General features: G+C 38.6%; 1 protein-coding gene across 1 annotated transcript; it reads right to left on the bottom strand.

Annotated features, from left to right (window-relative positions):
• Positions 1 to 21,667: 21,667 nt before the first annotated feature.
• LOC148848942 (uncharacterized) lies at positions 21,668 to 22,051 on the bottom strand. The gene is made up of 2 exons (XM_088951377.1): positions 21,862 to 22,051; positions 21,668 to 21,798 (listed from the first exon to the last, which is right to left on the bottom strand). Exons 1-2 carry the CDS (start codon positions 22,049 to 22,051, stop codon positions 21,668 to 21,670), a joined length of 321 nt encoding a protein of 106 aa, XP_088807503.1.
• Positions 22,052 to 24,120: the final 2,069 nt, after the last annotated feature.

The following is a 24,120-nucleotide window of genomic DNA, read 5'->3' as shown; positions in this document are numbered from 1 at the left end:
TATAAGTGTCCAGTTTTAGGGTCTTACATAGAAATATACCGAACAACATGAATCAAACATGTACTTTATTTATTTACACTAAATGTCAAAAGTACATCAAATTTGGATTGAAGTTAAGGGCATACAAAACTGTCTAACAAAGCCCGAGATCTCTGGTCAGTTGACGAAGTGGGCCGTCAAGCTCAGCAAGTATGACCTCCAGTACAAGCTGCGAATAGCCATTATGGCCCAAGCCTTAGCAGATTTCATAGCCGAATGCACATTCAACTCCGAAGTCCTCTGGCCGGTTGAGCACGAGGCTCCCAGCTCGGGTGAGCCCAAAGCTCCCAGGTCGGTCGAGTCTGAACCCCGTGAGGTAGTAGCCAGTGTGGCATCTCTCCTACTTTGGCCAAGCACAAGCTGGGATGAGGAGCCCTAGATCCTTCACGTAGATGGCTCCTCGAACCAACAGGGCAACGGAGCCTGAATAGTTCTACATGGCCCAAGTGGCATGAAACTGGAGTATGCACTACGCTAAGAGTTCACGACATCTAACAATGAGGTGGAGTACAAGGCGTTGATAGCTGGACTAGCCCTAGCCAGAGAAGTAAAAGCAAAGCACATCATTATGTGTAGCGACTCCCAGCTTGTGGTCAACAAGGTCACCGGTGAGTACGAAGCTTGCGAGCCAACCATGATAGCCTACTTAGCCAAAGTCAGAGAGGCCCTGCTCAACTTTCAGTCAAACTTTGATAGGCAAATCCCAAGGTCGGAGAACACTGAGGTCGATGCCCTGTCCAGATTAGCCAGCGCCAGCGATGTCACCATGAGAACCATGTACATAGAGGACTTGCCTTGGCCTAGCATTCTCTGGGGGGCAGAGGAGGTCGCTCTCGTCATTCAAGCAGAGCCGAGTTGGATTAACTCTCTTGTGAGCTTCTTGCTATACGGGACCCTCCCTATAGATCGCAATGCAGCCATAAGGGTGCAGCACCAGGCAGCCAAATATGTCATGATAGACAAATGGCTATACCAGAGATCTTACAAGCTCCCCTACCTGCATTGCTTGCGACCTCCCGAAGCCGAGCTCGTACTCCATGACACTCATGAGGGATTGTGCGGCGGACACTTGGGGGGCAGGGCCCTCGCCCAAAAGGCACTTTGACATGGGTATTATTGGCCAACAATGAAGGCAGACACTATTGAGCTTGTTAAAAAATGCGACAAATGCGACAAATGCCAGAAGCACAATGGGGCATCGATCTACTCGGGCCATTCCCGCCAGCAACGGGTGGGAGGAAGTTCTTAGTAGCAGCAGTGGACTACTTCACTAAGTGGGTAGAAGCTAAACCCCTTGTAACGATCACAGCCCGGAACGTCCAAAACTTCTTTTGGAAGAACATTGTGTGCCACTTTGGGTTACATCGGGTATTGATTTCTGATAACGGCAAGCAGTTCAAGGATATCAAATTCCAAGACTGGTTTCAAGACATGGGAATCCGATAGAACTTTACTTCAGTCGCACACCCTCAAGCAAACGGTCAGGCAGAAGTCACGAACAGAGCCATCCTCCACGACTGAAGGCACGGCTAGACCGGAATAAAGGGTTGTGGGCAGATGAGTTACCTAGCATCCTATGGGCCTACTGGACCATGGAGAAGACCACAACTGGAGAAACACCCTTCAAGCTCACCTATGGTACCAAAGCAGTTATTCTCGCAGAGATTGAAGTCCCTACGCAGCGACTAGAAGCATACAGTGATTAGACGAATGAAGATGAGCTTTGTACCAACCTCGATCTACACGATGAAGTAAGGGGCTTCACGTATATCAGGATTGTAGCCTACTAGCAGAGAGTAGCTCGGTACTATAACGCCAGGGTCAAGAAGCGGAACCTCCGCGTCAGTGACCTGGTTCTTCGAAAGGTTATGGTACCTGAGCCCGGCGCTGGAAAGATTGGGTCTAACTGGGAAGGACCTTACCGAGTGAAATGAGTACTCAGGGAAGGAACGTACGAGCTTGAGACCCTCGAAGGGAAACAAATACCTTGGGCATGGAATATTGTCAACTTAAGACAATATTATCTGTAACAACTGAGTAGGCCATGAGCCACTCCCAAAGCCTAAGGGCCGAAATGTCAAGCTAACACGATCTCGACGCAATAAGACCCGATCGCCTTTGAGGCATGGGCGAACTTAAAAGTTTCGAAATGATGAGCTAACTTGAACCATATTCCACCTGGAGGTTGTGGTATTCCTGGAAGTCTCTAAAATCCCAAACCGCTTTCTCTCATTCAGCCTCCACCATCTGATCAAAGTTTCGAGTCCGATCTAGAAGAGTGGACTCCAAGTCCCGCACCTGCTGCTTGAAGAGCTCCCTCTCCTTCACCACCCTCGATGACTCCTCCCTGTAACACGCGCTCTCTTCAGAAAGCCGAGCAATTTGAACCTCCTGGTCGTGATGAGCAGCTCTTGAGACTCGCTCCCCTTGCGAGTGTGATGGAGCTCACCCCGGATCTGGTTGAGCTTGCCTTGGAGCTTCTTATTAGTAGCCCACTGGTCGAGGGTGTCGCTGCGGTGGATGCATGTTTGGAGAGCCATGGCATGGATGGCGGAATTCACCTGCCAACAGAAGAGAAGATCAAAGGATAGTGAAAGGGAGCAAAATGAGAGAAGAAAAAGGAAAGGAGTCACTTGCCACCATGCAGTGGGCGGAGGCGAAGGCGACGAGGTCCCGGGCTCCATATTCCCCCAGTGAGCGACCTCGTCGTTACTAATCGCCTTTCGGATCCTCTAGCGAGCCACGAGGTAGTCATTCACCCTTTTCCAGTTTCCCACTGGGAACCGGGGGTAAGGGCGTGGCTGGAGGGGGTTACAGGGAGCCTCCCCTTGTTGAGGGAGCTCGTCCCCTCCGAAACCAACCCCACTAGTTCCCTCGGGTCGGGGTGTCAAAATTTCAGGTGGAGGGGAGGATAAAACTGGCTCAGCAAACCCAAACATAGCACCTCTCAAGGGGGGAGTTTGCTCGGGGCGCGTCCTCTTCACTTGGCGCCTCCGGTTGCTCGAGAAAAGGTGGCACGAATCAGTACTAGACACAATGGCTGCCAAAAATAACATTAGTGTTAGCTTAGTAAGAACAAAATATATGCATGCGAATGTGAGTATGATGTCGCTACAGAAACCACGCGACCTAAAAAGACAACCTACCCGAGCTCAGGCCGGCCTGCACAAGCTTCTCCTCGGCCAAGTAGTCCGGGTAGAGGAAGCCTACCAATGCCCAGGACAACATCGTTTTCTGAGTTTCGGGGTCCTGCTCGGCCCCAGGGTCCTGGATGGTGCCCCTCCAAGAAGTTGGGAAGGGCCACCCCTTAGGGTTGCGGACCACAAAGTAATCCCGCTTCCAGGCGGGAAACTTATTCGGCAGCTCGTACAAGAGCTTATAGTCGCTGACGGGGAGAGAGCTAGTAAAAGCGCCTCTCCGGAGGGACCCTAGGAGCAGCATTTTTTATATAAAGGATAGAGGCAAAAATATCAAGGTTCAAGGGAAGACAATACTCATAACACAAAGATATAGTCCCAACCATGTTTCGAATGGCGTTGGGATGAAGTTGCTCAATGGTGACGTTAAAATGATTTAGCACCTCCACTATCAAGGGGTGCAGGGGGTGATGCAAGCCAGCCTCGAGCTGTTCCTAAAAGATTACTATGTCATTGGGACCATGCTCCCAAGGGAAGTTGCCAGAAGGGAAGCTGTAGACCAGGTCCCCAGGGAGGCGAAAATAGCGGATTAGAGACCTGAGTCTCTCCGCTATCAAGGAGGAAGGACCAAAAGTGTCAGGTTCCCTCCCCCTAGAAGTATATGCTACATCGCCGGATTAGAGACCTCAGTCTCTCCGCTGAGTTATTTCTTGGGCATTGAGGTAACAAGATCAAATCATGGAATTTTTATCTCACAAAGGAAGTATGCCTTGGACCTTTTACAAGAGACAAGGAAACTTGGAACAATGACATCTAGTACTCCCATTGATCAAAATCACAGAATTAATGCATCAGAAGGTGAGCTGGTGAAGGACATTGGGAGATATTAGAGACTAGTGGGGCGGTTGTTATATTTATGTATGACAAGACCAGACATCTCTTATGCAATGAGTGTGGTGATTCAATGCATACATTCCCTATGAGTTCAGAATTGGGAGGCTATTGATAGGATTCTATCTTGTCTAAAGGGACACCTAGGTAGAGGCATACTATTTGCTGATCATGGACAGTTGAAGCTAGAGGCTTACATAGATGTTGATTTGGCAGGATGCCTAGATAACAAGAGATCTACATCAGGAGTCTACATTCTTATTGGAGTCAATCTGGTTTCATGGAAAAGTAAGAAACAAATAGTTGTGGCTAGGTCAAGTGCAGAAGCTCAATACAAAGCTATGGCACATGGAGTTTTAGAGCTCCTCTGGATCCGTTCCTTGCTATGAGAAATTGGGATTGAGGTAGAAGAATCTATAATGTTATACTGTGATAATCAGGCGGCAATTAACATTGCACACAACTTGGGGTGCTCACGGTTCGGTTAACCGAATCGTGGGATATTTTTTCAAAATGAATCAACCTAATTGATTTTTTAAATTTCTAAACTGAAATTGAACCGATGCAATCGGTTAACCGATGGACTGGTTAACTACGGTTCAATTTTTTGGTTTTTTTATGCACTTAAAATAAAAAACTAAAACCATTAGTGGTTGCTGTCCGGTGTCAGATTGGTTGGTGTCGATGGTTTCCGTTGATGTTGGACTAGTTGGTGCCGGTGTTGCTACTTGTTGGAAACGCAGAGAGCCTGAAGTGAGAGCCTCAGAGCTTGTTGGAGACATAGAGAGTAGAGGTGAGAGAGAGAAAAGAGAGATACATAGATCAATCCTTGCTTGCCGGTGAGGCGGCGACCACCAGTGTTGCCGCTTGGTGCTGTCGTGCTGGTGGATGGCGCAGGCCAAGAGGTCATCTGGAGTGGAGAATAGGAAGAGTCAAAGAAGAAGAGTGAGAAGAGTTGAAGAAGAAGATTCAAAGAGAAGAGAAAATGAAGAGAGAGAGAGAGAAAAGAGAAAAGAGTCAAAAGAAGTCTGGCACTCGCAGTCTGGGGAAAAGACAAGAAAAATAGAAAATTGATGGATGGCTGAACTTTCAATGAAAAGTTCAATTTTAAAAGAAAGGCTAAAAGTCTCTACCAACTTTTTATTCGATTTTCAAAAAAATAAAAAATAATATATATATATATATATATATATATATTACTGTATATATATTAGTCGGTTCAGTTAACCGCTGGTTTTTTTAAATGGTTAGCCGAAACCGACCCAACCGGTTTGGTTAACCGATTTTTTGGTTTGGTTTGGTCTATTTTTTTTTATTGGTTCGGTTTTTTGGTTTTTTGCTCACCCCTACACACAACTCAGTTCAGCATGACAGGACAAAGCACATTGAAGTGGACAAACATTTTATAAGAGAAATGGTGACTTTAGGGAAAGTTTGTCTTCCATATGTTGCTTCTGATTTGCAGCTTGCTGATGTTCTTACAAAAGGTGTTGCAAGAAACATGCTGGAGCATGATCTACGCAAGTTGGGAATGTGTGACATTTACTCCCAATTCTAGTGACATCCCATTCTCTTCTACTTCTTCTCTTCCTTTCTTTTGCCGAAACCTTTCAACTTCTTTTCTTTTCTTTACAAGGATCATATCAAAAACAACTTTCAGCAATTTCTACTATAACATCATAAAAAGAGAAATTATATATAGATAAAATAGAAATTGTGAAAGCTAAAAATTTTAACATTTTTTATGATGTTTATATCCTTTTCTTATTCATGATTTAGAATTATTCTTGAAGTACATAAGTGCAATTTCTACCAAACAAAGAAGTTAAAAAATGCAATTCCTTCCCCTCATCCCCATCCCAAACCAAAAAGGGTAGGGTTTGAGTTTATATCTATGTGTATAGTTTGGTATGATATATACTAAGACTAAATTCTCCTACACCATTTTAACTCATTTGCATATTACTGTGGGATCAGAAACTACAAACCCTTCATGGAGGCTCTCTTTGTCTCATATACTTGTGGCAACCATCTTGGGTTTGTTGACCATCTTTACAACCTCATTATCATTCTCTTCTTTTTTGATATTTTGTATATTAAATTCTTCTTGTATTTGTAATTGTAATCATTCATTTAAGTATAAGAAGAATTATTTTGGTGGTATTTGATCCTACTGTGTATATTGTGACTAATGAACCACTTGTAAGCATTACTCTAGATCTTGGTTTCGGTGGCAATATCCAATCCAAAGGTACTTCTTACAAGAATTTTTATATATTATTTGTGGAATTATTTTGCATTTTAATTTCATTTAAAATGTTCGTTTTAAAATTTTTGTTTATGTTAAATTAAGGTCTAGTTGTGAGTATGTGGTTTAGTGGCACTTCTCTTGGATCTATACTCGATGAGTGGATTGCTGATGGGGTTGGGCACCATAGGGCCTTCCAATTAAGTGCTTTAACAATGATTATCAAGGATCCTCTAAGGTATGGTGTGCACCCACTTCCTTACTACAATTATAAGAGTGGCAACTCATTTTTTTTTATTTTGAGAATCCTTTTGTAAACAAACATGGTCAGATTTCAAAATGTAAAGTTAAAGAATTTTGTGTATAGTTTAAGATTATCTAAAATGAGTAACGAGTTTGTTATTCATTACCAAGGAACCTTTCTCTCCTTCAAGGTGGGGAGCAAAGGCCTCTCTCTAACTTGATAATCAAAAGTTACCATATCACAGTTTTGGTGATAGAACTTGGAGGTGCAATCAGAGTGATTTTATAATTTTGTCTTAAAATTCATATACTAGAGTCCAGTTCTACTGATCCTTTAAGAGTTTGAATCCTTTAAACTTCTACTCATGATATTAGGCCCACCACATTATACTACTTAAACTTGTAATGTAAGAACCATATATAAGGTTGGAATGGTGTATCATGACTGTCCCAATATCTTGTTCCCATAGAGGATTTGAAGTTTTCAAGCTTGAACAAAAGTGAAACTATTTGGTGAAAAGGTACTTAGTGAAGCCACATTTTATGATTATCTTGTATGTGAAAGGTTGTTTATAATAATTATAGTGGATTCCTTTTTACTAGCTTTCATAATCTATTGGTTAGTAGGAGTGCAAGTCAAGTGTCCAATTTGGGCCAGCCTCATTAGTTGATCTCCCAACTCAGTTGAACTTGTAAAATCAGGAACAAGAGCTACCTGCATCATTTAATCTCACACCCCAGAAATGAAGGGAATAGAGATCCATTATATGGATGGCCGAACCATGCAGGTAGGTTGGGCAAAATTTCAAAAATTTCCTCTCCCCTCATTTGGGAATCCTTCACAAGAATTTGTTGGAGGCTATGAGAACAACTTTAGATCAGCCTTTCCCCAAAGACTGATATCAAGATCCAATCTTGATCGTTCCTACCAGGAGGAAATTGAATTGGCAGTAATGGCGGCGGCAGGAAGGAGGCGGCAAGGAGAATACAGCTCAGTCTCACTGGGTGCTGTGTTATCTCTCTGAATTTTTAATTTGATTGATCTTCTAAAGCTACCACCCCCTTCTCCTTTTATAACCTTATAGGGATCAGCTTCTAATCCCATTAGGAGTTGCTGATCCAAATCATATTTGGATCTGAATTCCCTTTAAGAGATAAGGATAGACCTTTATCTTGTCTATAGATTAGATCAGCCCTCTCCTAATCTGATTAGGAGGTTTCCAGATCTGAATCTGTATTCAGATTTGGACTCTCTGAGTGGATAGGGTAAGACCCTATCCTATTTGCTAATCCAATCTCAGATTTTCCCCCTCTTTAACTGATCAAATCAGCCTAGTTCGAATGGGCTTTAGGCCCATTAATAGTATGTGCTCACTTAGCCTTCCAAATTGCTGCCCAGTTGGGCTTCCTTGTATGGCATGGGACCCAAACATTGATGTACACATTAGCCACAAGGGTTCAGCCTAGCCTTTGTTACAAGGCCTAGCCGAATTCATTGGAAAGCCCAATGAACCCCTTAAGCCCATCACATGGACTCCATGGGCCTAACACTTACATTAAGTGGTCACTGGGCCAAGCCACTTTGTAACACCCAGGGACTGTGGGCAGATGCAAGATTAGCCCATCAGGTATTATCCTCAATGGTCTTACACTTAATCTCTCAGTCCATAATGATCATACATTGCTCGACAAGAGAGGACCTCTCCCTCGGCTGCAAGGAACAGTGCTGCGCTCTCTAAACACATGGATCCCAGGAATTAAAACCTTTTGCAAACAAATTTGAAACCGTAACATATATATATTTTTATATCCATATATAAAATATATTTTGCAAAACAAATCTCAATGATTGAAATTGGCTGCCAGAAGTCTTGGTTTCCATCAGAGAGAGTGCATCCCCGATCATTACCTTTGTCTGACAAAGGGGCTGATCCTGTCACTATGATCACCCACTCAGATGAATTTTCGGACTGCCCCAACATACTCAGGTTTTGACCCCTTCGAAGGATCTCACTGATTGGCATATCAAAGACAGCCCAATCCGACACCTAGTGCAGTATCATAATCGAGTCTAGGGGTCAGGTGTAACTTTCCAGTTTTGCTCACTAATCTCCAAGGTCCAGGGAAATACTGAAAATCTGGTCCGGTTCAGGGTTTCAAGTAAATCTACACTATGTGTGCTTCGGGCTCACTCTGGTAGCTGAGACAGGCCACTCCAACACTTGGTAGCACACCAGTGTTGGCCTTAGCAGGATAAATCTCCCCAGACTTATCCAACGGCTGTGAACATTCTAAACTAACACGAGTCTCATTAAGTGTCCAGTTTAAGGGTATTACACAGAAACACACCACAAGAACATGAATCAAATATGCACTTTATTCATTTATAATAAATGTCATAAGTACATCAATCTGATTGGAACTAAGGGCACATAACTATCTAACAAGAAATTGCTTAAGGGGGTCTCAATTTTTGTTTTCCTCTCCTTATTTTTCATCCCCATCCTTCACAAAATTTGGTGGTTGTTGCATTCTATTTGCAATTTTTATAGTGTTTTGTTTGCTTTCTTTTCCTTTACTATTTTTTATGGTAAGAAGTATTCATCCTCTTAAATGCTTGCTTGAAGAACATAACGAAAAAAGTATGTTGTCGATCTTGGTTGGGATGGTAAGTTACTTAACACATGGTTTTGCTTAACAAATTTGTCTTAAAAATATTCATTTATTTTATTAACTTATTTAAAATTCCTATGACTTCTTTCATTGCATGACAAAAGTATTTTCCAGTACTTTGAAGGTCACCATGACAGGTATTGTTTCTTTGCATGGAAACAATTATCTTTACATGGTGATTATGCATATGATAATACACCAATTATGATTCTCCTGATGTCTACTTGTATTAGGGTTGTATCACTCAACTTATTATGTAGTAAAGAATGTTTTATCTCTAGCACTAGAAAAAAAGGTCAATCAAGGTTATGTTTACTAAGTTGTTTGATCATAATATTCAAACTTCTTGAAGTATATCAATTGCATGGAAACTTTAATCAGTTAGGAAAACTTTTAGGTTTACTAGAAGAAAGGCAAACTTATCTATTTCACCAATTGTGTGTCTTTTCTTGGGATTAGGAGCTTTATAAGCCAAGTAAGAGTAGCATTCCTATTTAGAAATAATCAACCATGCTGTCCCCACACAACCAAATACATGTTTCACTTCACTTTGGCTTTTGTGTTTAGAAAAATAAGAATCTAGTATGTTTGTTTTTTCCTTCACTCCTTCCAAAGTTGTGATTAAGAATCCACCCAAATGCATGTAAATATTAGAATTTTCAGACATGTCAATTGTGCTATTTTTGTTTTAGAAGGTCCAATCCAAACTAAGTTTAGTTGTTATTGATTAGCCTTTTTGAGTCTCCTTGTCACAGTGTGTTGACTAGTTTTTGCATCACAAGTTTTATTTTCTTGGGCACCCTAGGCTACAAGTTTCATTCCCAAGCCTATCTACCATATCCTCAATAGAAAACAAAGAGAGAAGTGTCAAAGAAATAACAAGAGAATGTCCAATGATAATGGTAGTTGTGCTATAGTGTCACTGGGTTGTGGCAAAATATTTGAATTCATTTGGTCAAAGCTTTAAGGGATGGGAGATCCATCATATGGATGGTTGAACCTTGCAGGAAGGTTGGGTGAAATTTAAAAAAAATTATTTCTCTCCCATCTGGGAATCGTATTCCCTAATTTAGAAAACTACATTTTCAAGGTTCGTTCTTGAAACAAAACTGGACCAGATCTGAAACCAAAAGAGGGAGAGGGAAATACCTGATACAGATTTAAAAAAAACTCTCAACGTAGGTGTTCACACCAAAAGAGGATACAAAATCTGCCTCCACTAAAGATGACACAACATATGTTGAGGTAGAATTAGCAAGAACCTGGGATTCTTCACCAAGAATCAAGTAGAGTGGTGTGACCATGACTTCTGATTATTTCTTCACCAAGAAACAATATCAAGAACACTTCTTGATCACTCCAGTAGGTGGAGATCGAACTGGGATGGTGCCAAGAACTGAGGGAGAGAAAAGACTACAGAAAGAATTGTGTTACTTCTATGGAATTCACCCCCTATTTATAATCCCTTCAGGATCAACTTCCTAATCTGATTAGGAATGCGATTTCCTAATCTAAATCTTGTATTTAGATCTGGACTCTCAAGTTCATAAGACTTATCTTATCCAATTACTAATCCCAGTCAGATTAAAAACCCAGAATGACCCATTTTAATTAAACCATTTAAGCCCAATTCGAAATGGGCTTTAGGCCCATTAAGTCATATTGCTTACTTAACCCATTATATGCTGGCTAGTTTGGTTCTCTTTGTATAGCGTGGGACCCTAGCATTGATCTACACATTAGCCACATGGGTTCAGCTCAGCCTTTGCTACAATGCTTGGCCGAATTCACTATATGTCATAGTAAACCCTTGAGTCCATCACCATGGGCTCTTAATGGGCCCAACATTTACACTAAATGGTCCTCAGGTCGAGCCATCATGTGAAAACCGAGGACTGTGGGTAGATGCAAGATTAGCCCATCAGGTATTATCCTTAATGGCCTTACACTTAACCTCTCAGCCCTTAATAGACCTGTTCATGGGCCGGGTGGCCCGACGGGATGGCCTAGCCTGGCCTGGCCCCTGGATGGGCCTAACCTCATGCCAAAAAGCCCGACCCAAAATAAATTCGAGTCGGGCTCGGGATTTGCCAAAATAGCCCAACCCGGCCTAACCTATAGATTAAAGTTAAAAAGCTCTAGTCGAACCCCTCTTCTCTTTCACCTCTTTCACCTCTTTTCAGCTGAACCTCTCTTCTCTTCAGTCTTCACATCCTCCTTAGTCCTCAGTCCTCACACTCTCAGGCAGCCACACAACCGGCGAGGCAACGAACATTCACCGTTCCTCTTCTCACTTTCTCTCTCTTTCTTTCTCTCTCTCTCTCTCTCTCTCTCTCTTTCTCAGACGCGAATTGATCATTATTGAAATCGTAGCTTACAAATCTCAGACACCACGAACTCAGCTTACAATCACTGACGAGGCGGTGAATATAGGCACCGGCGGCGGCGGTGAGTTCTCTCTCTCTCTCTCTCTCTTTCTCTCTTTTTCATACGCGAATTGATCACTGTTGAAATCGTAGCTTACAGTCATCGCGAACTCGGGCTTCGAGCTTTTTATCAGGGCCGGGCTCGGGCCCAAGTTATTGGCCCGTTGGTCGGGCCGTGCTTAAGCTCGGGCCTAACAAATTTCCTTTCATGAAGAGTAGAAGCCTGGCCCGAGCCTGGCCCGAGCCTGGCCCGACCCATGAACAGGGCTAGACCCATGAACAGGTCTAGCCCTCAATGATCAAACACTATCCGACAAGAGATGACCTCTCCCTCGGCTACAAGGTACAATGTTGCACTCTCTGTTCACATGGATCTCGAGAATTAAAACCTTTTGCTAACAACTTGAAACCATAATATATATATATATATATATATATATATATATATATTTTGTAAAACAAATTTCAAACACATTTGAAATCCACTACCAGTAGTTTAGGTTTCCATCAGAGGGAGTGCATTCCTTGATCATTCACTTTGTTCGACAAAGGGGTTGATCCTGTCACTATGATCACCCACTTAGGTGAACTCTTGGGCTATCCCAACATACCCAGGTTTTGACCCCCTCTAAGGATCTCACTGATTGGCATATCAAAGACAGCCCAATCCAACACCTAATGCAATACCATAATCGAGTCTAGGGGTCAGGTGTAACATTTCAGTTTTGCCCATCTATCTCCAAGGTCCATGGCAACACTAGAATTTGGTCCGGTTCAGGGTTTCAAGAAAACCCACACTACATATACCTCAGGTCTCACCCTGGTAGGTGAGACAAGCCACCCCAACCAATTTGGTGGCACATCAGTGTCAGCCTTGGTAGGATAAATCTCCCTATATCTATCCAACGGCTATGAAGATTCTAAACTAACACGAGTCTCATAAGTGTCCAGTTTAAGAGTATTACACAGAAACACATCAAATCACATGAATCAATTATGCACTTTTATTCATTTACAATTAATGTTATCAAGTACATCAATCTGATTGGAGCTAAGGGCATACACTGTCTAACAAAGCTTAGTTTAGGAAGAGTACAAATACAAATACAGGATTTACAAAGTTTTGTACTACATATTTGTATTTATCCTATTGTGCTTTGATAAAGTGATAATTTTTTACAATACAAAACTCCTCTCAAATCAGAAAACAATGACAAAGTGAAGTCAATTGTATATTAGGTTGTGGCAAAGTATGACTCTATGAAATGTTATGGTCTTGCTTTAATTAACAAGACAAGACTACACTTAAATAAAGATTAGCAGTGATAGAAGTCAATTATATTAGTTATTGGGTCTTGGTTGAATATTTTAATTCATCTCTTAGCTTAAAAATTTGCGGATTCACAAGGGCTGAATCCGCAAATTCAGGCTTTCATTTCAATCAAAAGGAAATTGAGTGGAAGCAAAAGGCATGCAAGATGATATTCTAAGTACATGAAGATCCAATATTTTTAGCAATTTAGCTTATACTTTACTTCATTTTAATGATTTTTACTTGATATATATCAAGTGCTATGGTTGTATGTATTGCTATATGAAGAGGGGTGTTTGGCTATACATTTTCTTCCATGTGGTCAAATTCATTGGAAGTGATAGTTAATGGCATGGGGGCGGTTGGATGGATTTATGCTGGAAATGATGGGTGGATTGCCTTGATTCTAGCTCCTTTCAAAAGTGCTTTTTCTTTGCAGGTGCCTTACCTTCTTAAACCATTAAATCCTCCATTTTTAGTCTAAAAACCATGTCTCAATTTAGCCTATAAAATGTCTCAATGCACAATCTAGCACCGAATATAATCTAAAGCCAACTCCATCTCATTCAAGTTTTTAGTACCAAGAAACCTACACAATCAACCTAGAAACTAGCCTAAAACCAATCTAATTATATCCCAAAAACTTTATTAATTCATATTTAGGGGCACATCTAGTTCAGTCATACCAAAACCTAGATCTATTCCTCCCATCCCAATACCTAAACAAAAAAAATTCATTCTAACCTAACCCTTACAATCTATGACCTAACTCAAACCACCCTTATAGCCTTAAGACCAAATCTATAGCCGATTCAATTTCATCAAGTTTTACATCTATGAAAGCCATGTAACTATCCTAGAAACTAAACCAAAGCCATCCAAATTCCCTTTGCAAACCAATCACAAGTTGGCCTAGTTCAGCCTAGAACCATGCCTAAATTGATTCTTAAAACCACTTCTATTTCAGCCTTAGAATCACCCATAATCAACTCATTCCAAGAAACCAAATTAGCACATTTTCACCTTGGTCTAGAAGCCCAAAACCTAAACCAAAATTTGGCCATTTTCACCCAACCCTTATAATCTAAGGTCTAACTCAAAACATTATTACAACCTTCAACTTTTAGAATTAATAACCTCACTTCCTTCTTCAAATGATTTTCTTTCGTTATATTCTTCCCTTCTATTTTATGAAAGTGTTCAATTGCTTTCTTCACCACCCATTTGCCCAAAAAAGGAAAGGCTTCTAGACTTCCCAATTGCCACATGTCTATCCTTAGGCTAATCAATATCCGCTTCCCATTCAGTGTTATCTTCACCTAAAATCTCTTTAATTCTACTTTCCACTAACTCTCCTCCCACTCCCTTCGTTCCTCTTTGTCCTTAACTTGGACTTTCACGTCCATAAAATTTTTCCAGTCTTTCATTATTTTACCTTTCCCCATTCTATCAATAGCCACCTCTTTTGCATTCTGTTTGATTTGAGTCTTGTGTAAGTTATCCTTCTTAAAATGTCTTACCATGTAAAGAAATATCTAAATATTAAGTAAAACACAACTCTGAAATATAAGAAGCTTGAAATCAATATCATAACCTACATGTAATTTACTTTTTTTCCTTTCTCATAAGAAAATCTTCAAACAAGTGCACCAAGCCCATTTAATTAGAATTTCAAAATTTATCTTGCATTAAACATAATACTTGTGGATTTTGTTACTTATCTTTCTTCACATTTTTTAATTGTATATTGCATATTTAATTAGATCATCAAAGTAATAATTTATCTATTAATTTTTTTTGTTTTTCTTTGTAGGTTACAAATGCAACAAGTGACTCTTAAAGCATAGTTGAAGACAATGGATAATTCTTTTATATTTAGAATTTCTCTATTTTTTTGAAAGTCATGTGGATTCTAATATGTATTGAGGGAAATTTGGCATTTGTAAAACAATGGATGTATTTTTTTGGTAGAAAATGGGTGTATTCAAATTATATGTGGCATGTATTGAATTGTTACAATAATATATATATATATATATATAAATATATATATATATATATATAAGTATTTGCTAGAAGTTATTATATAATTTTCATGTGATGTATGAATAAAATTGGTGTTTCTTTAAGGTAGTAGTCCTAATTGTCATTATTTTACTATTTTATTTAGAATATAGTCACAAAATTTCTATAGATTGAAACAATTAGCTATGGTTTTCCAAGAAATTGTGGGCATATATTGCATCTTTTAGCCACAGTTTGTCAAAAAACTGTACCTATAGGTTAGAGTATTTAACTTCAGTTTTAACAAAAAGATCGTGGTTATAGGTTAGTACATTTAACTATGGTTTTGTAGCAAACTTTAGCTATAAATAGAAGAATTATAGTTAGGGTTTTGTAAAAATCCGTGGTTATAGATTTGGATATATAGCTACGGACAATTTAAAAACTGTAGCTATATGCATCTTTTAGCTACGGTTCAGCCCATGGCTAAAGGTTCATATGGTTTGTTTTTTCCTTTTAGCTACGGATAGGTACCGTAGCTATAGATGGGTTATAACTATGGATTAGTTGAACCGTAGCCATAGGCTATAGCCACGCAAACATAGACTACAGTTTTCTGTTTGTAGCTAAACCGTAGTTATAGGTCTATAGCTATGGTTTCATTGACCTTTAGCAATGGTTTTGTCCGTATTCAAAGGTCATATTTCGTGTAGTATGTTTTCCATTAGAATAAGTGATCAAGATGATTATTTATTTCATCCCAAACACATAATCTCTTTGCATGCATTATTCAACACTCTTGAACTTAACACAAGTAGTTTATTTCATCATAAAACTCCATCCCAAAAATTTATTTCCTTCAAGCATTGATTTCATAAAACAAATGAGAATTCACATTTCGGTATAGTCGATTTTCTAGGACATGATATTTACCACTTATCAGGAATATTAACCTTTCAACACTAGCATTTGATCAAAGAACCATCATGCTTATCATATGTGGGTCCTAACTCATCATGAAGTACATTATTTTAGCATTGAAAACAAGTCCCTAAATTAGCATATCCATGATACAATGAATTCAAAAACCACAGAACTTCCAATTTCAGCATAGTGGATGCTTATAGAATCATGCATTCTTCACATGTTAGAATCAAAGAGAACAGAAAGCTCAGAAATTTCAGCATAAGACATGACTCCAAAAACATATTTTCTTCACATGTTGGGATCAATGAAAATCTGAAACCTAGAAATTTCAACAATGACATGATTCAAAAAACATACATTCTTTATATGTTGGGATCAAAGTGAACCCAAAACCCAGAAATTTCAACAATGTCATGCTTCTAAAAATCATCAAATCCAACATTTATTAAGTTCAAAATCACTCAAAAATCAAATGACATTTCAATAGACATGTTGCTGAAACCATCCAAACTCATCGTATTAGATTAAAAAACAATAAGCAATATGAAATTTAAACATACAAACAAGTACCCCATTATCATTACATAATATCATGCCTTCAAGAATGTAAACCCACCCAAAATCCTACACCATCTCATGCCAAATCAAGATTTGGAGAATCTCAACAATGTTATCAATTCATATAATTCAAAGGAAAGGAAGTATGAGGAAGAAACTTACTTCTTTGAGAGATCCAACATTTTCCCATCAATCAATAGACAAGGAAATCCAAGAATACCCAAGAGAGAATGAAAGGCCTCATAATGCATGTCACCGATTACCAGCCCACTCAAATTTCATTTTTCCATGATGGTACAAGAGTATATGGCTGAAAATCCTTTTGAATGATTGAAGAATAACATAACCACTTGGAAAACTCTTTGGAATAGAGATGCCCACATGGAATAAATGTTTGACTAGACATGTCCCAAATCCTCATTTTTCTTTTCTAGCTTTATTTTACTATGCAAGATATCCTCCAATAAACCATTATGATAAATAAAAGGGAAAAGGCATTCTACTTGTAAAAGAGAAAGAGAAGAAAGGATAACAACTATAGTATGGGAGCAATAAGCATGAAACCATTCTAGGAATTCTCCTAAAAACCTACAACTCTAAATAAACCCTTGAGTGTAAATAAAGAAACAAACATGCTCAAGTTGGAAGATGAAAGCAAATTTTCTAAACTAAATGCTAACAACCCAAAAGACCTAACCTAAAGCAATGCATGCTAGCAAAATAGAAGAAAAACAAAGAAATAAGAGAGATATATCTTATTTTCAACAAGACAAAAAAGAAGGAATTGAAATAAATGTAATATCCAAATAAAAGACTAGCAAAATAAAGCTAACTTTATTCAAAAGAAAATAAACAACTTGGATACCCCCATGTGGGCCCCATTTATGTTCCAAGAACTCCCCAATGGAGTCACCAATCTATGAGCATCAAAAAATGACTCACTTGGGCTGAATTGAAGACACCACCTATCCATCAAGTGAAATTGTGATTCTGAAACCTCCAAGAATTATATCAAAAATACTATTTTGTTTAATAGTGATTCTGAAAAACTCGAGGCATTGGCTAACCAACCTGGCCGGGTAAGACTCAGATGGGAGAGAGAAGGGATTAGGCATTGACGGGTGGTCGAAGCCCTCAAAACTAATTCTAGTCCCACCTTACTATAAACTTGTAGTAATAGCGGTACCCGGGTTGAATCCCACAGGGAGCCAGTAATTAATTTCTTAGCCGGATGCGCAATATAAAGAGTGGGAAATTTGAATAATTAAAATTCTAAAATAACAAAAGATCAAATAACAACTAACAAGGAATATTCAGTCTTACCATCTCTGATCCAAGGGTTCGAATTGAGTCAATTGGTCATCGATCATAGGTAAAAATCAGTAGTCTTGCAATTCAAGCATTTAACCTTCGGATTTATTAGGATAGCCATAATAAATCTCATCTTTTCCTAATTTAGTTTACCAAACCCAGCATTCGATCAACACTTATCATTGACCGACTGGGCATGATAGCGTTCCATATCAATTAATGATAGCAATAACCTCCATGAAAATAGTTAAACCAAAATAAAAATAATTGAGATAGATGCAATTATCCAATCTTGTTCCATTGATTCCCTTTAGGTTAAGACATGCCAATGCATTGGTCAAAGGCTGTCACAAATAATTGACCCAAAAAGATATTAACCTAATTGCTACTTGTACCACTATTCATGACAATTACGGATCACCGAATCATGGATAGCAGTAGGAAGATCAACATTAATTAATTTATCAGACTAATCAACATTAACTTCCATAAGAACATGCACAAGAATCAACGAATACTTGAATTAAAAGCAAGAAATTAAATTAAACACATAACCTCACGATGACACAATCGAATCAACAATCCCCCTTGAATCAGAAAAGAAAAGCTCAGCCGCTCATAGTTGTCGTCTCCTTCTTGCTTTGCTTCCAAGATGGAAGGACTGATTGCTTGCTTGATTGCTTAATTTCTTGATTGATGCCTAAAGCTGGTCCGCCCCCCCTTTATATAGCTTTAGGAAGAGGGGTTCTCTCCAACTCCTCCTAGGAGATTATCCTCAAAAATAGAAAGTCCTAATTAGTTTTGATCTAATCCTATCCTATTTCTTAACTAGTAATCTCAATATTCTTATCCTTCTAGAATTACATTTGAAATTTAAATCTGATGGGACTCTTTATTCTTGAATTCGAGTTGGGCTTCTTTAATAAATTGGGCTGCTATAAGGCGTTTCTGCGAATTGGGTTTCAGTTGTGAACTGGGCTTTACTATACTTCGGGCCCGATTTTGACCTCGATGCAGACTGAATCTATCAAAACCCAAAACACGAGAGTTGTAGAGTTCTCCCTTATCTTTTTGGTGCATCTTGAATCATTCCAATCAGAGTCTGTGTTTGAGAGTTATGCCCAGATTATTGAATGGTGCCAAAACTGTGTAAAATTGTCCGATTAGCCTTGTTTTCCTCCTGTCGCCTTCTTACTTGCCTTGAATCTAAATACAAGAGTAATGAGTCCAATTAAGTGATAATTTAATGTAAAAGAATGAATATTTGGGGATAAAAATATGATACTTTTTATTCCCATCAGGCACCCCTCTCCTGTGTCCAACAGATGAGGGCCACATGGGGAGCCCTAAGCAAATATAAGCAAATTAGCAAGTAGTCAAATGAAGTACAAAATGGAAAAGAAAAAGAAAGACAAAGAACTATCAGGTAAGGGGATAGACAATGAATCAAAACAAAGATGATGATGATGATGATGATTATTTTTATTATTATTTGCAGTATTTTAACTTTTTTCTTCAAAAAAAAAAAGAAAAAAGAAAAAAGGGGCAATGGTTTGGCTATGAGGAAGGTAGGTTACCACATTTTCAAAACCATGGCAATTTGCCCCACTTTACTTTATTATTACTAATTCTTTATTACTTATTACAAATTTGTTTTATTTTTATGCTCATTATTCATTCATTTACTCATTTAAAGGAAATTGAATCCTCACATTCTAGATTAGAGTCCATGAATTCCTAACCACCCCATCGGTGAGTTGGTATTAATTTATGGTCCAAGAAAGAAAAAAGCATGAAAATAAGGGCATGGTCACACCACGTTTATTTAATGAAGGGATTTTATCCCACTAGTATGAATACCAAAAAAAAATCCCACTATTACTTCCTACCCCATTTATTATTATCATTTTGCCACTTTCTAATGCATTCAAATGTTAACCAAAAAAGTATCCGACACTGGCGTGCTGTCGTAGGCACCCAAAAATAAAACCTATACTCTAAAAAACAAATGCAATAGTGTAAGGATCATTCCCACAGAGAGTATCTAGCCTAGTTTTTGTGCTCCATGAACAAAGATGGGGGGGGGGGGTTGAGTATAACGAAAACTAGAATTAAAAAGAAAGAAAATCAAATGAGAAACAATAAAAATCAAAATACTAAAATTAATCAAAAGAATGAGTCTTGGTCTAAGTCAACATCCACCATCAGAATTTCACTAATCATAGTTAATTGAAAAACAAGCGATCCTCTTAATCCTTACTACTGAACAATCCCTAAACAAGCATTAAATATTTAATCCATCAGTAGCCTTAAGCATTAGAGATCGATGAAGCTAAACAACACAAGCACAAGTAGTTGCATTTAATTCAGTCGAGTGTTCTTCCTAAGATCTAACACTTTATGATGCAACAAATCATTAAACCCTAGTTGCTTCACAGATTAGAGGGATCAAACAATTATGGATCTGATATCTAACCTACCACTAGATTGCAACGAATAATAAACTAGTAGGCCTCCTAGCAATTAGATGAAACAATCATAAATATGAACATAGAAGAACATTCAATATTCAAAGCATAAATCAAATAATAAAAATCAAATTAGATCTCACAGTTTTGTTGATTTTGAGGCTTCTATTTCCTTTGACCAAGTATCGGAATTTAGCCACGCATGTTATGGTGAAAACTCAAAAAGAATTGGAGAAGAAGAAGAGAGGGACGACAACCTAGGTCTGATATTCTCTTTCTTGTTTTTCCTCTTCTTTTCTTTCTCTCTACTTCCCCCAAGAGAAGCCTACAAAATCTCCTAAAATTTCTCTAGATAACAATCTCCAAGTTTGCTTTAAAAAAATATTAAAGCAATTTTGCTTTAATGCATTTAAAGCATTAAAACTCCTGCATTGGAAAAGAGATTATTCAAAGGAACACTTTATTTTTGTTTGCAGCAAGGAGCAATCCTTTGCAACAGCTTCCACCTTTGTATATATATAAGCAGCCCCCTTTTTTTGAATTTTAGGAGGGGCATGGATAGTTTGTAACATCGAAAGCAATTTCTTCCATTCCTTCCTTTCATCTTTACTTACATTTTTTTTCTTTTCAAAGCTTCAATCACTGGAACTCATGAATTGAGAATGAAAACATGTTCCATTTCACCATTCATAACCATACCACGAATCCAGACACCCCCACACTCAAAACTTGCACACCCATACATATCATAACGATGAATAATGCTCCACTAGTTTTACGGCTTGGGTAAGGGTATTATTCTTTTCTCGGGTTTAAAGTTTGTAACATGGGTTCACAATGAATGACAAAGGTCAATAAAGCTCAAAGGGGTCCAACAAAGGGGATAACTTATGACAAGGTAGGTTATTTGGCTTATTTAGCTTATAACAAAAAGGGCCTTAATCATGTTCATGCATGCATGTGTCAATATGATCTTGAAGAGAATCAAGGCAAGTTCTAGAGAAACAAATCCATGGAAGAATATCTCACATGAAAGAAAATCTCACTAACTTTTGTCTACTAAATTTAGTCACTACCATCCTCAAGGAAAATAACTACACTAATTAATTCTAAGTTGGAAGACTACTTATCCAATCATGTTATGAGCTTTTCAAGCTTATTTGAATCTTGCTTATTGCATACACAACCTAAAAAAAATCGTTGAAAACCATAAAAAACAAGGAGGAAAACTATATTTTGTTTTTTTTCAAAAAAATACAAAATTAAAACACAACCTAAATCAAATTTTAAAACGCAACCTAAATCCCCTCCCCCACACTTAAAATGTACATTGTCCCCAATGTAAGGTAAAATGCAAAGAAAATGCATTAATAGCTAAAACATAAATGCAAAAATAAGAAGAAAAAGAAAAAATGAACTTCCCTTTTCTTTTAATCAACATAAACTAGATCCTCAAGGTCCAATTGTTCCATATTCTCTACTTGGAAGCCTTCATAGAAATGTTTGAGTCTATGGCCATTCACCTTGAACGCTTTGGAAGTTGCTAGACTTTGAATTTCAACTGCACCATGAGGAAAAACATTAGTAACAAAAAAGGGTCCAATCCAATGAGAATGCAATTTACCTGGAAATAGACAAAGCCGTGAATGATAAAGAAGGACTTTTTGACCAACTTTAAACTCCTTCCTAGAGATCATTTTGTCATGAAAAACCTTCATTTTTTCCTTGTAAATTCTTGCACTCTCATAGGCATCATTGGGAATTTCCTCTAACTCTTGTAGTTGCAACTTCCGGTGCTTTCCCCTTTCATCCATCATGGGTGGGTTCAATTTTCTTTGTGGTTGACGGGAAGGTTTTGCTCTCTCTTCAAGTAAGATACGATGCATGCATGTAGATGGGCTGATTCCTTCAATATCCGCAATTGTCCATCCAATAGTTGTCCTATCCTCCTTAAGAACCTACACAAGCTTTTCTTCTTGTGGTGCGCTAAGGCTAGTAGAGATGATCACCGGTAACGCCTCTCCGTCTCCAAGGAATGCATACTTGAGGTGACTGGGGAGAGGCTTCAAATCTGGAATAAGGGTCTACAAAACAGAGGGTAAAGGTCTCCCATTAGAAATTGGTAACGTAATATAAGGAATGTTACCTGACTGTTGTAACTCTAGAGAATCATTCAATGCTGCAACAATTTCCTACAAATTAGAACTCAAGGTTAACTCCTCTTTCTCATGATGCTTACTAATGGAAATTTCCAATCGATCTTTCCCAACAAGTTCAAAGACTTCCTGTGCTAAAGAATCGATCACATCAATAGAATGAACAGGATTATCATCAGCAGGACATTTCATGGCATCATAAATATTAAACTTAACAATTTTACCATCAACTTCCATGGTGAGTGTGCCACTATGAACATCTATCTTAGTCTTGGATGTCTTTAAGAATGATCTTCCTAGCAAAATAGGAGTGATTTGATCACCATTATCCATATCAAGCATGTAGAAATCAGCAGGGAAAACCAAATCATTTACTTTCACAAGAACATCCTCAACTATGCCCTTAAGATAGGTATTAGATCTATCAGCCAATTGAATCACAACACCGGTTTTGTTCAAAGGTCCAAGTTTCAAATAAGCATATATAGAATATGGCATGACATTGATGGAAGCTCTTAAGTCTAACATGGCCTTCTCAATTCTAGTGTTACCTATCATGCAAGGGATAGTAAACATACCTATATCTTTGCACATTGCATGGAGTTTTCTTTGAATGACTACGGAAACATTCTCCCCTACTCTCACCTTCTCACATCCTTTCAATTTATGTTTCCTCTTATGTGTACATAGTTTTTTCAGGAATTTAGCATAACAAGGTACTTGTTTAATAGCATCTAAAAGGGGAATATTTGCCTCGCATCTATGAAAAGTCTCTTAAAAATCCTTAAACTGTTCATCTTTTCTAGATTCTGCCAAAGCATGAGGAAAAGGAGGTACTGGTTTATAATTAGAAAGAGGTGGAAACTTACGCTCTGGTACGTCATCGTCATTGGGAATGTTCCCGTCTGCAACGACAATTTTCTTTTTTTCTTGCTTCGACGATGTAGGGGCTGCCTTTGCTGGAATCTCAACCTCTTTACCAATTCTCAGAATTATTGCACTTACATTTTCTCTTGGATTCACAACCATTTGAAATGATCATTTCCCCAAACTTTGTGCCTCTAATCGACTAATTACGGTTGCCATCTGGCCTATCTGATTATCCAAGCATTGGATACTAGCCCTTGTCTCTTGATGAAATTGTTTCATCTCTTATTGAAATAACAAAGTATTAGTGGCAAGAGATTTAATAATATATTCTGAAGACATACCAGAATTAGAAGTTTGGCTTGGCTGTTGTCTAGGGGGGTATGACTGATGTTGCGGGAACCTTGGGTGGTTTTGTGGATTCCCATAGTTGAGATTGGGGTGATCCCTCCATCCTGGATTATATGTGCTCGAATAGTGATCATACTTCCTTTGCGGTTGCCTCGGAAAATGACTTGCCACATTCACCTGCTCAATGGAATCCTTTGAAGAGTTGGGCACATATCGTCGGTTGGATGCCCTACTACCGAACAAATCCCAAAAGCCTTCATTGCTTGCATATTACCTACAGCCATTTGATGAACAAGGGAAGTTAGACTCGCAATTTATTGTTCAAGGGAAGAGATATTTACCTCATTAGCATGCTTTGATGGAGTGTCAGGCCTAGTGCCAAATTATTGAGAATTGGCCGCCATATTTGCAATCAAGTTTCTCGTGGCCTTGGAAGTTTTATCCACTAAAGTTCCTCCACTGGAAGCATCAATCATGCTCCTATCGGTGGGTTAAAGACCCTCATAGAA

This window comes from Nelumbo lutea, chromosome 6 (assembly GCF_056320005.1).
Source record: "Nelumbo lutea isolate HS-2025 chromosome 6, American lotus-T2T, whole genome shotgun sequence".
In the NCBI taxonomy this organism is placed as follows: domain Eukaryota; kingdom Viridiplantae; phylum Streptophyta; class Magnoliopsida; order Proteales; family Nelumbonaceae; genus Nelumbo; species Nelumbo lutea.
This window is presented reverse-complemented; position numbering and strand designations above follow the sequence as displayed.

Bases quoted from the DNA above. Each gene is read 5' to 3' on its own strand.
- LOC148848942 (XM_088951377.1), bottom strand. From the start codon at position 22,051: ATGGATGAAAGGGGAAAGCACCGGAAGTTGCAACTACAAGAGTTAGAG. The intron at 21,799-21,861 runs GTAAATTGCATT...CTCATGGTGCAG, and splicing joins ACGGCTTTGTCTATTTCCAG to TTGAAATTCAAAGTCTAGCA.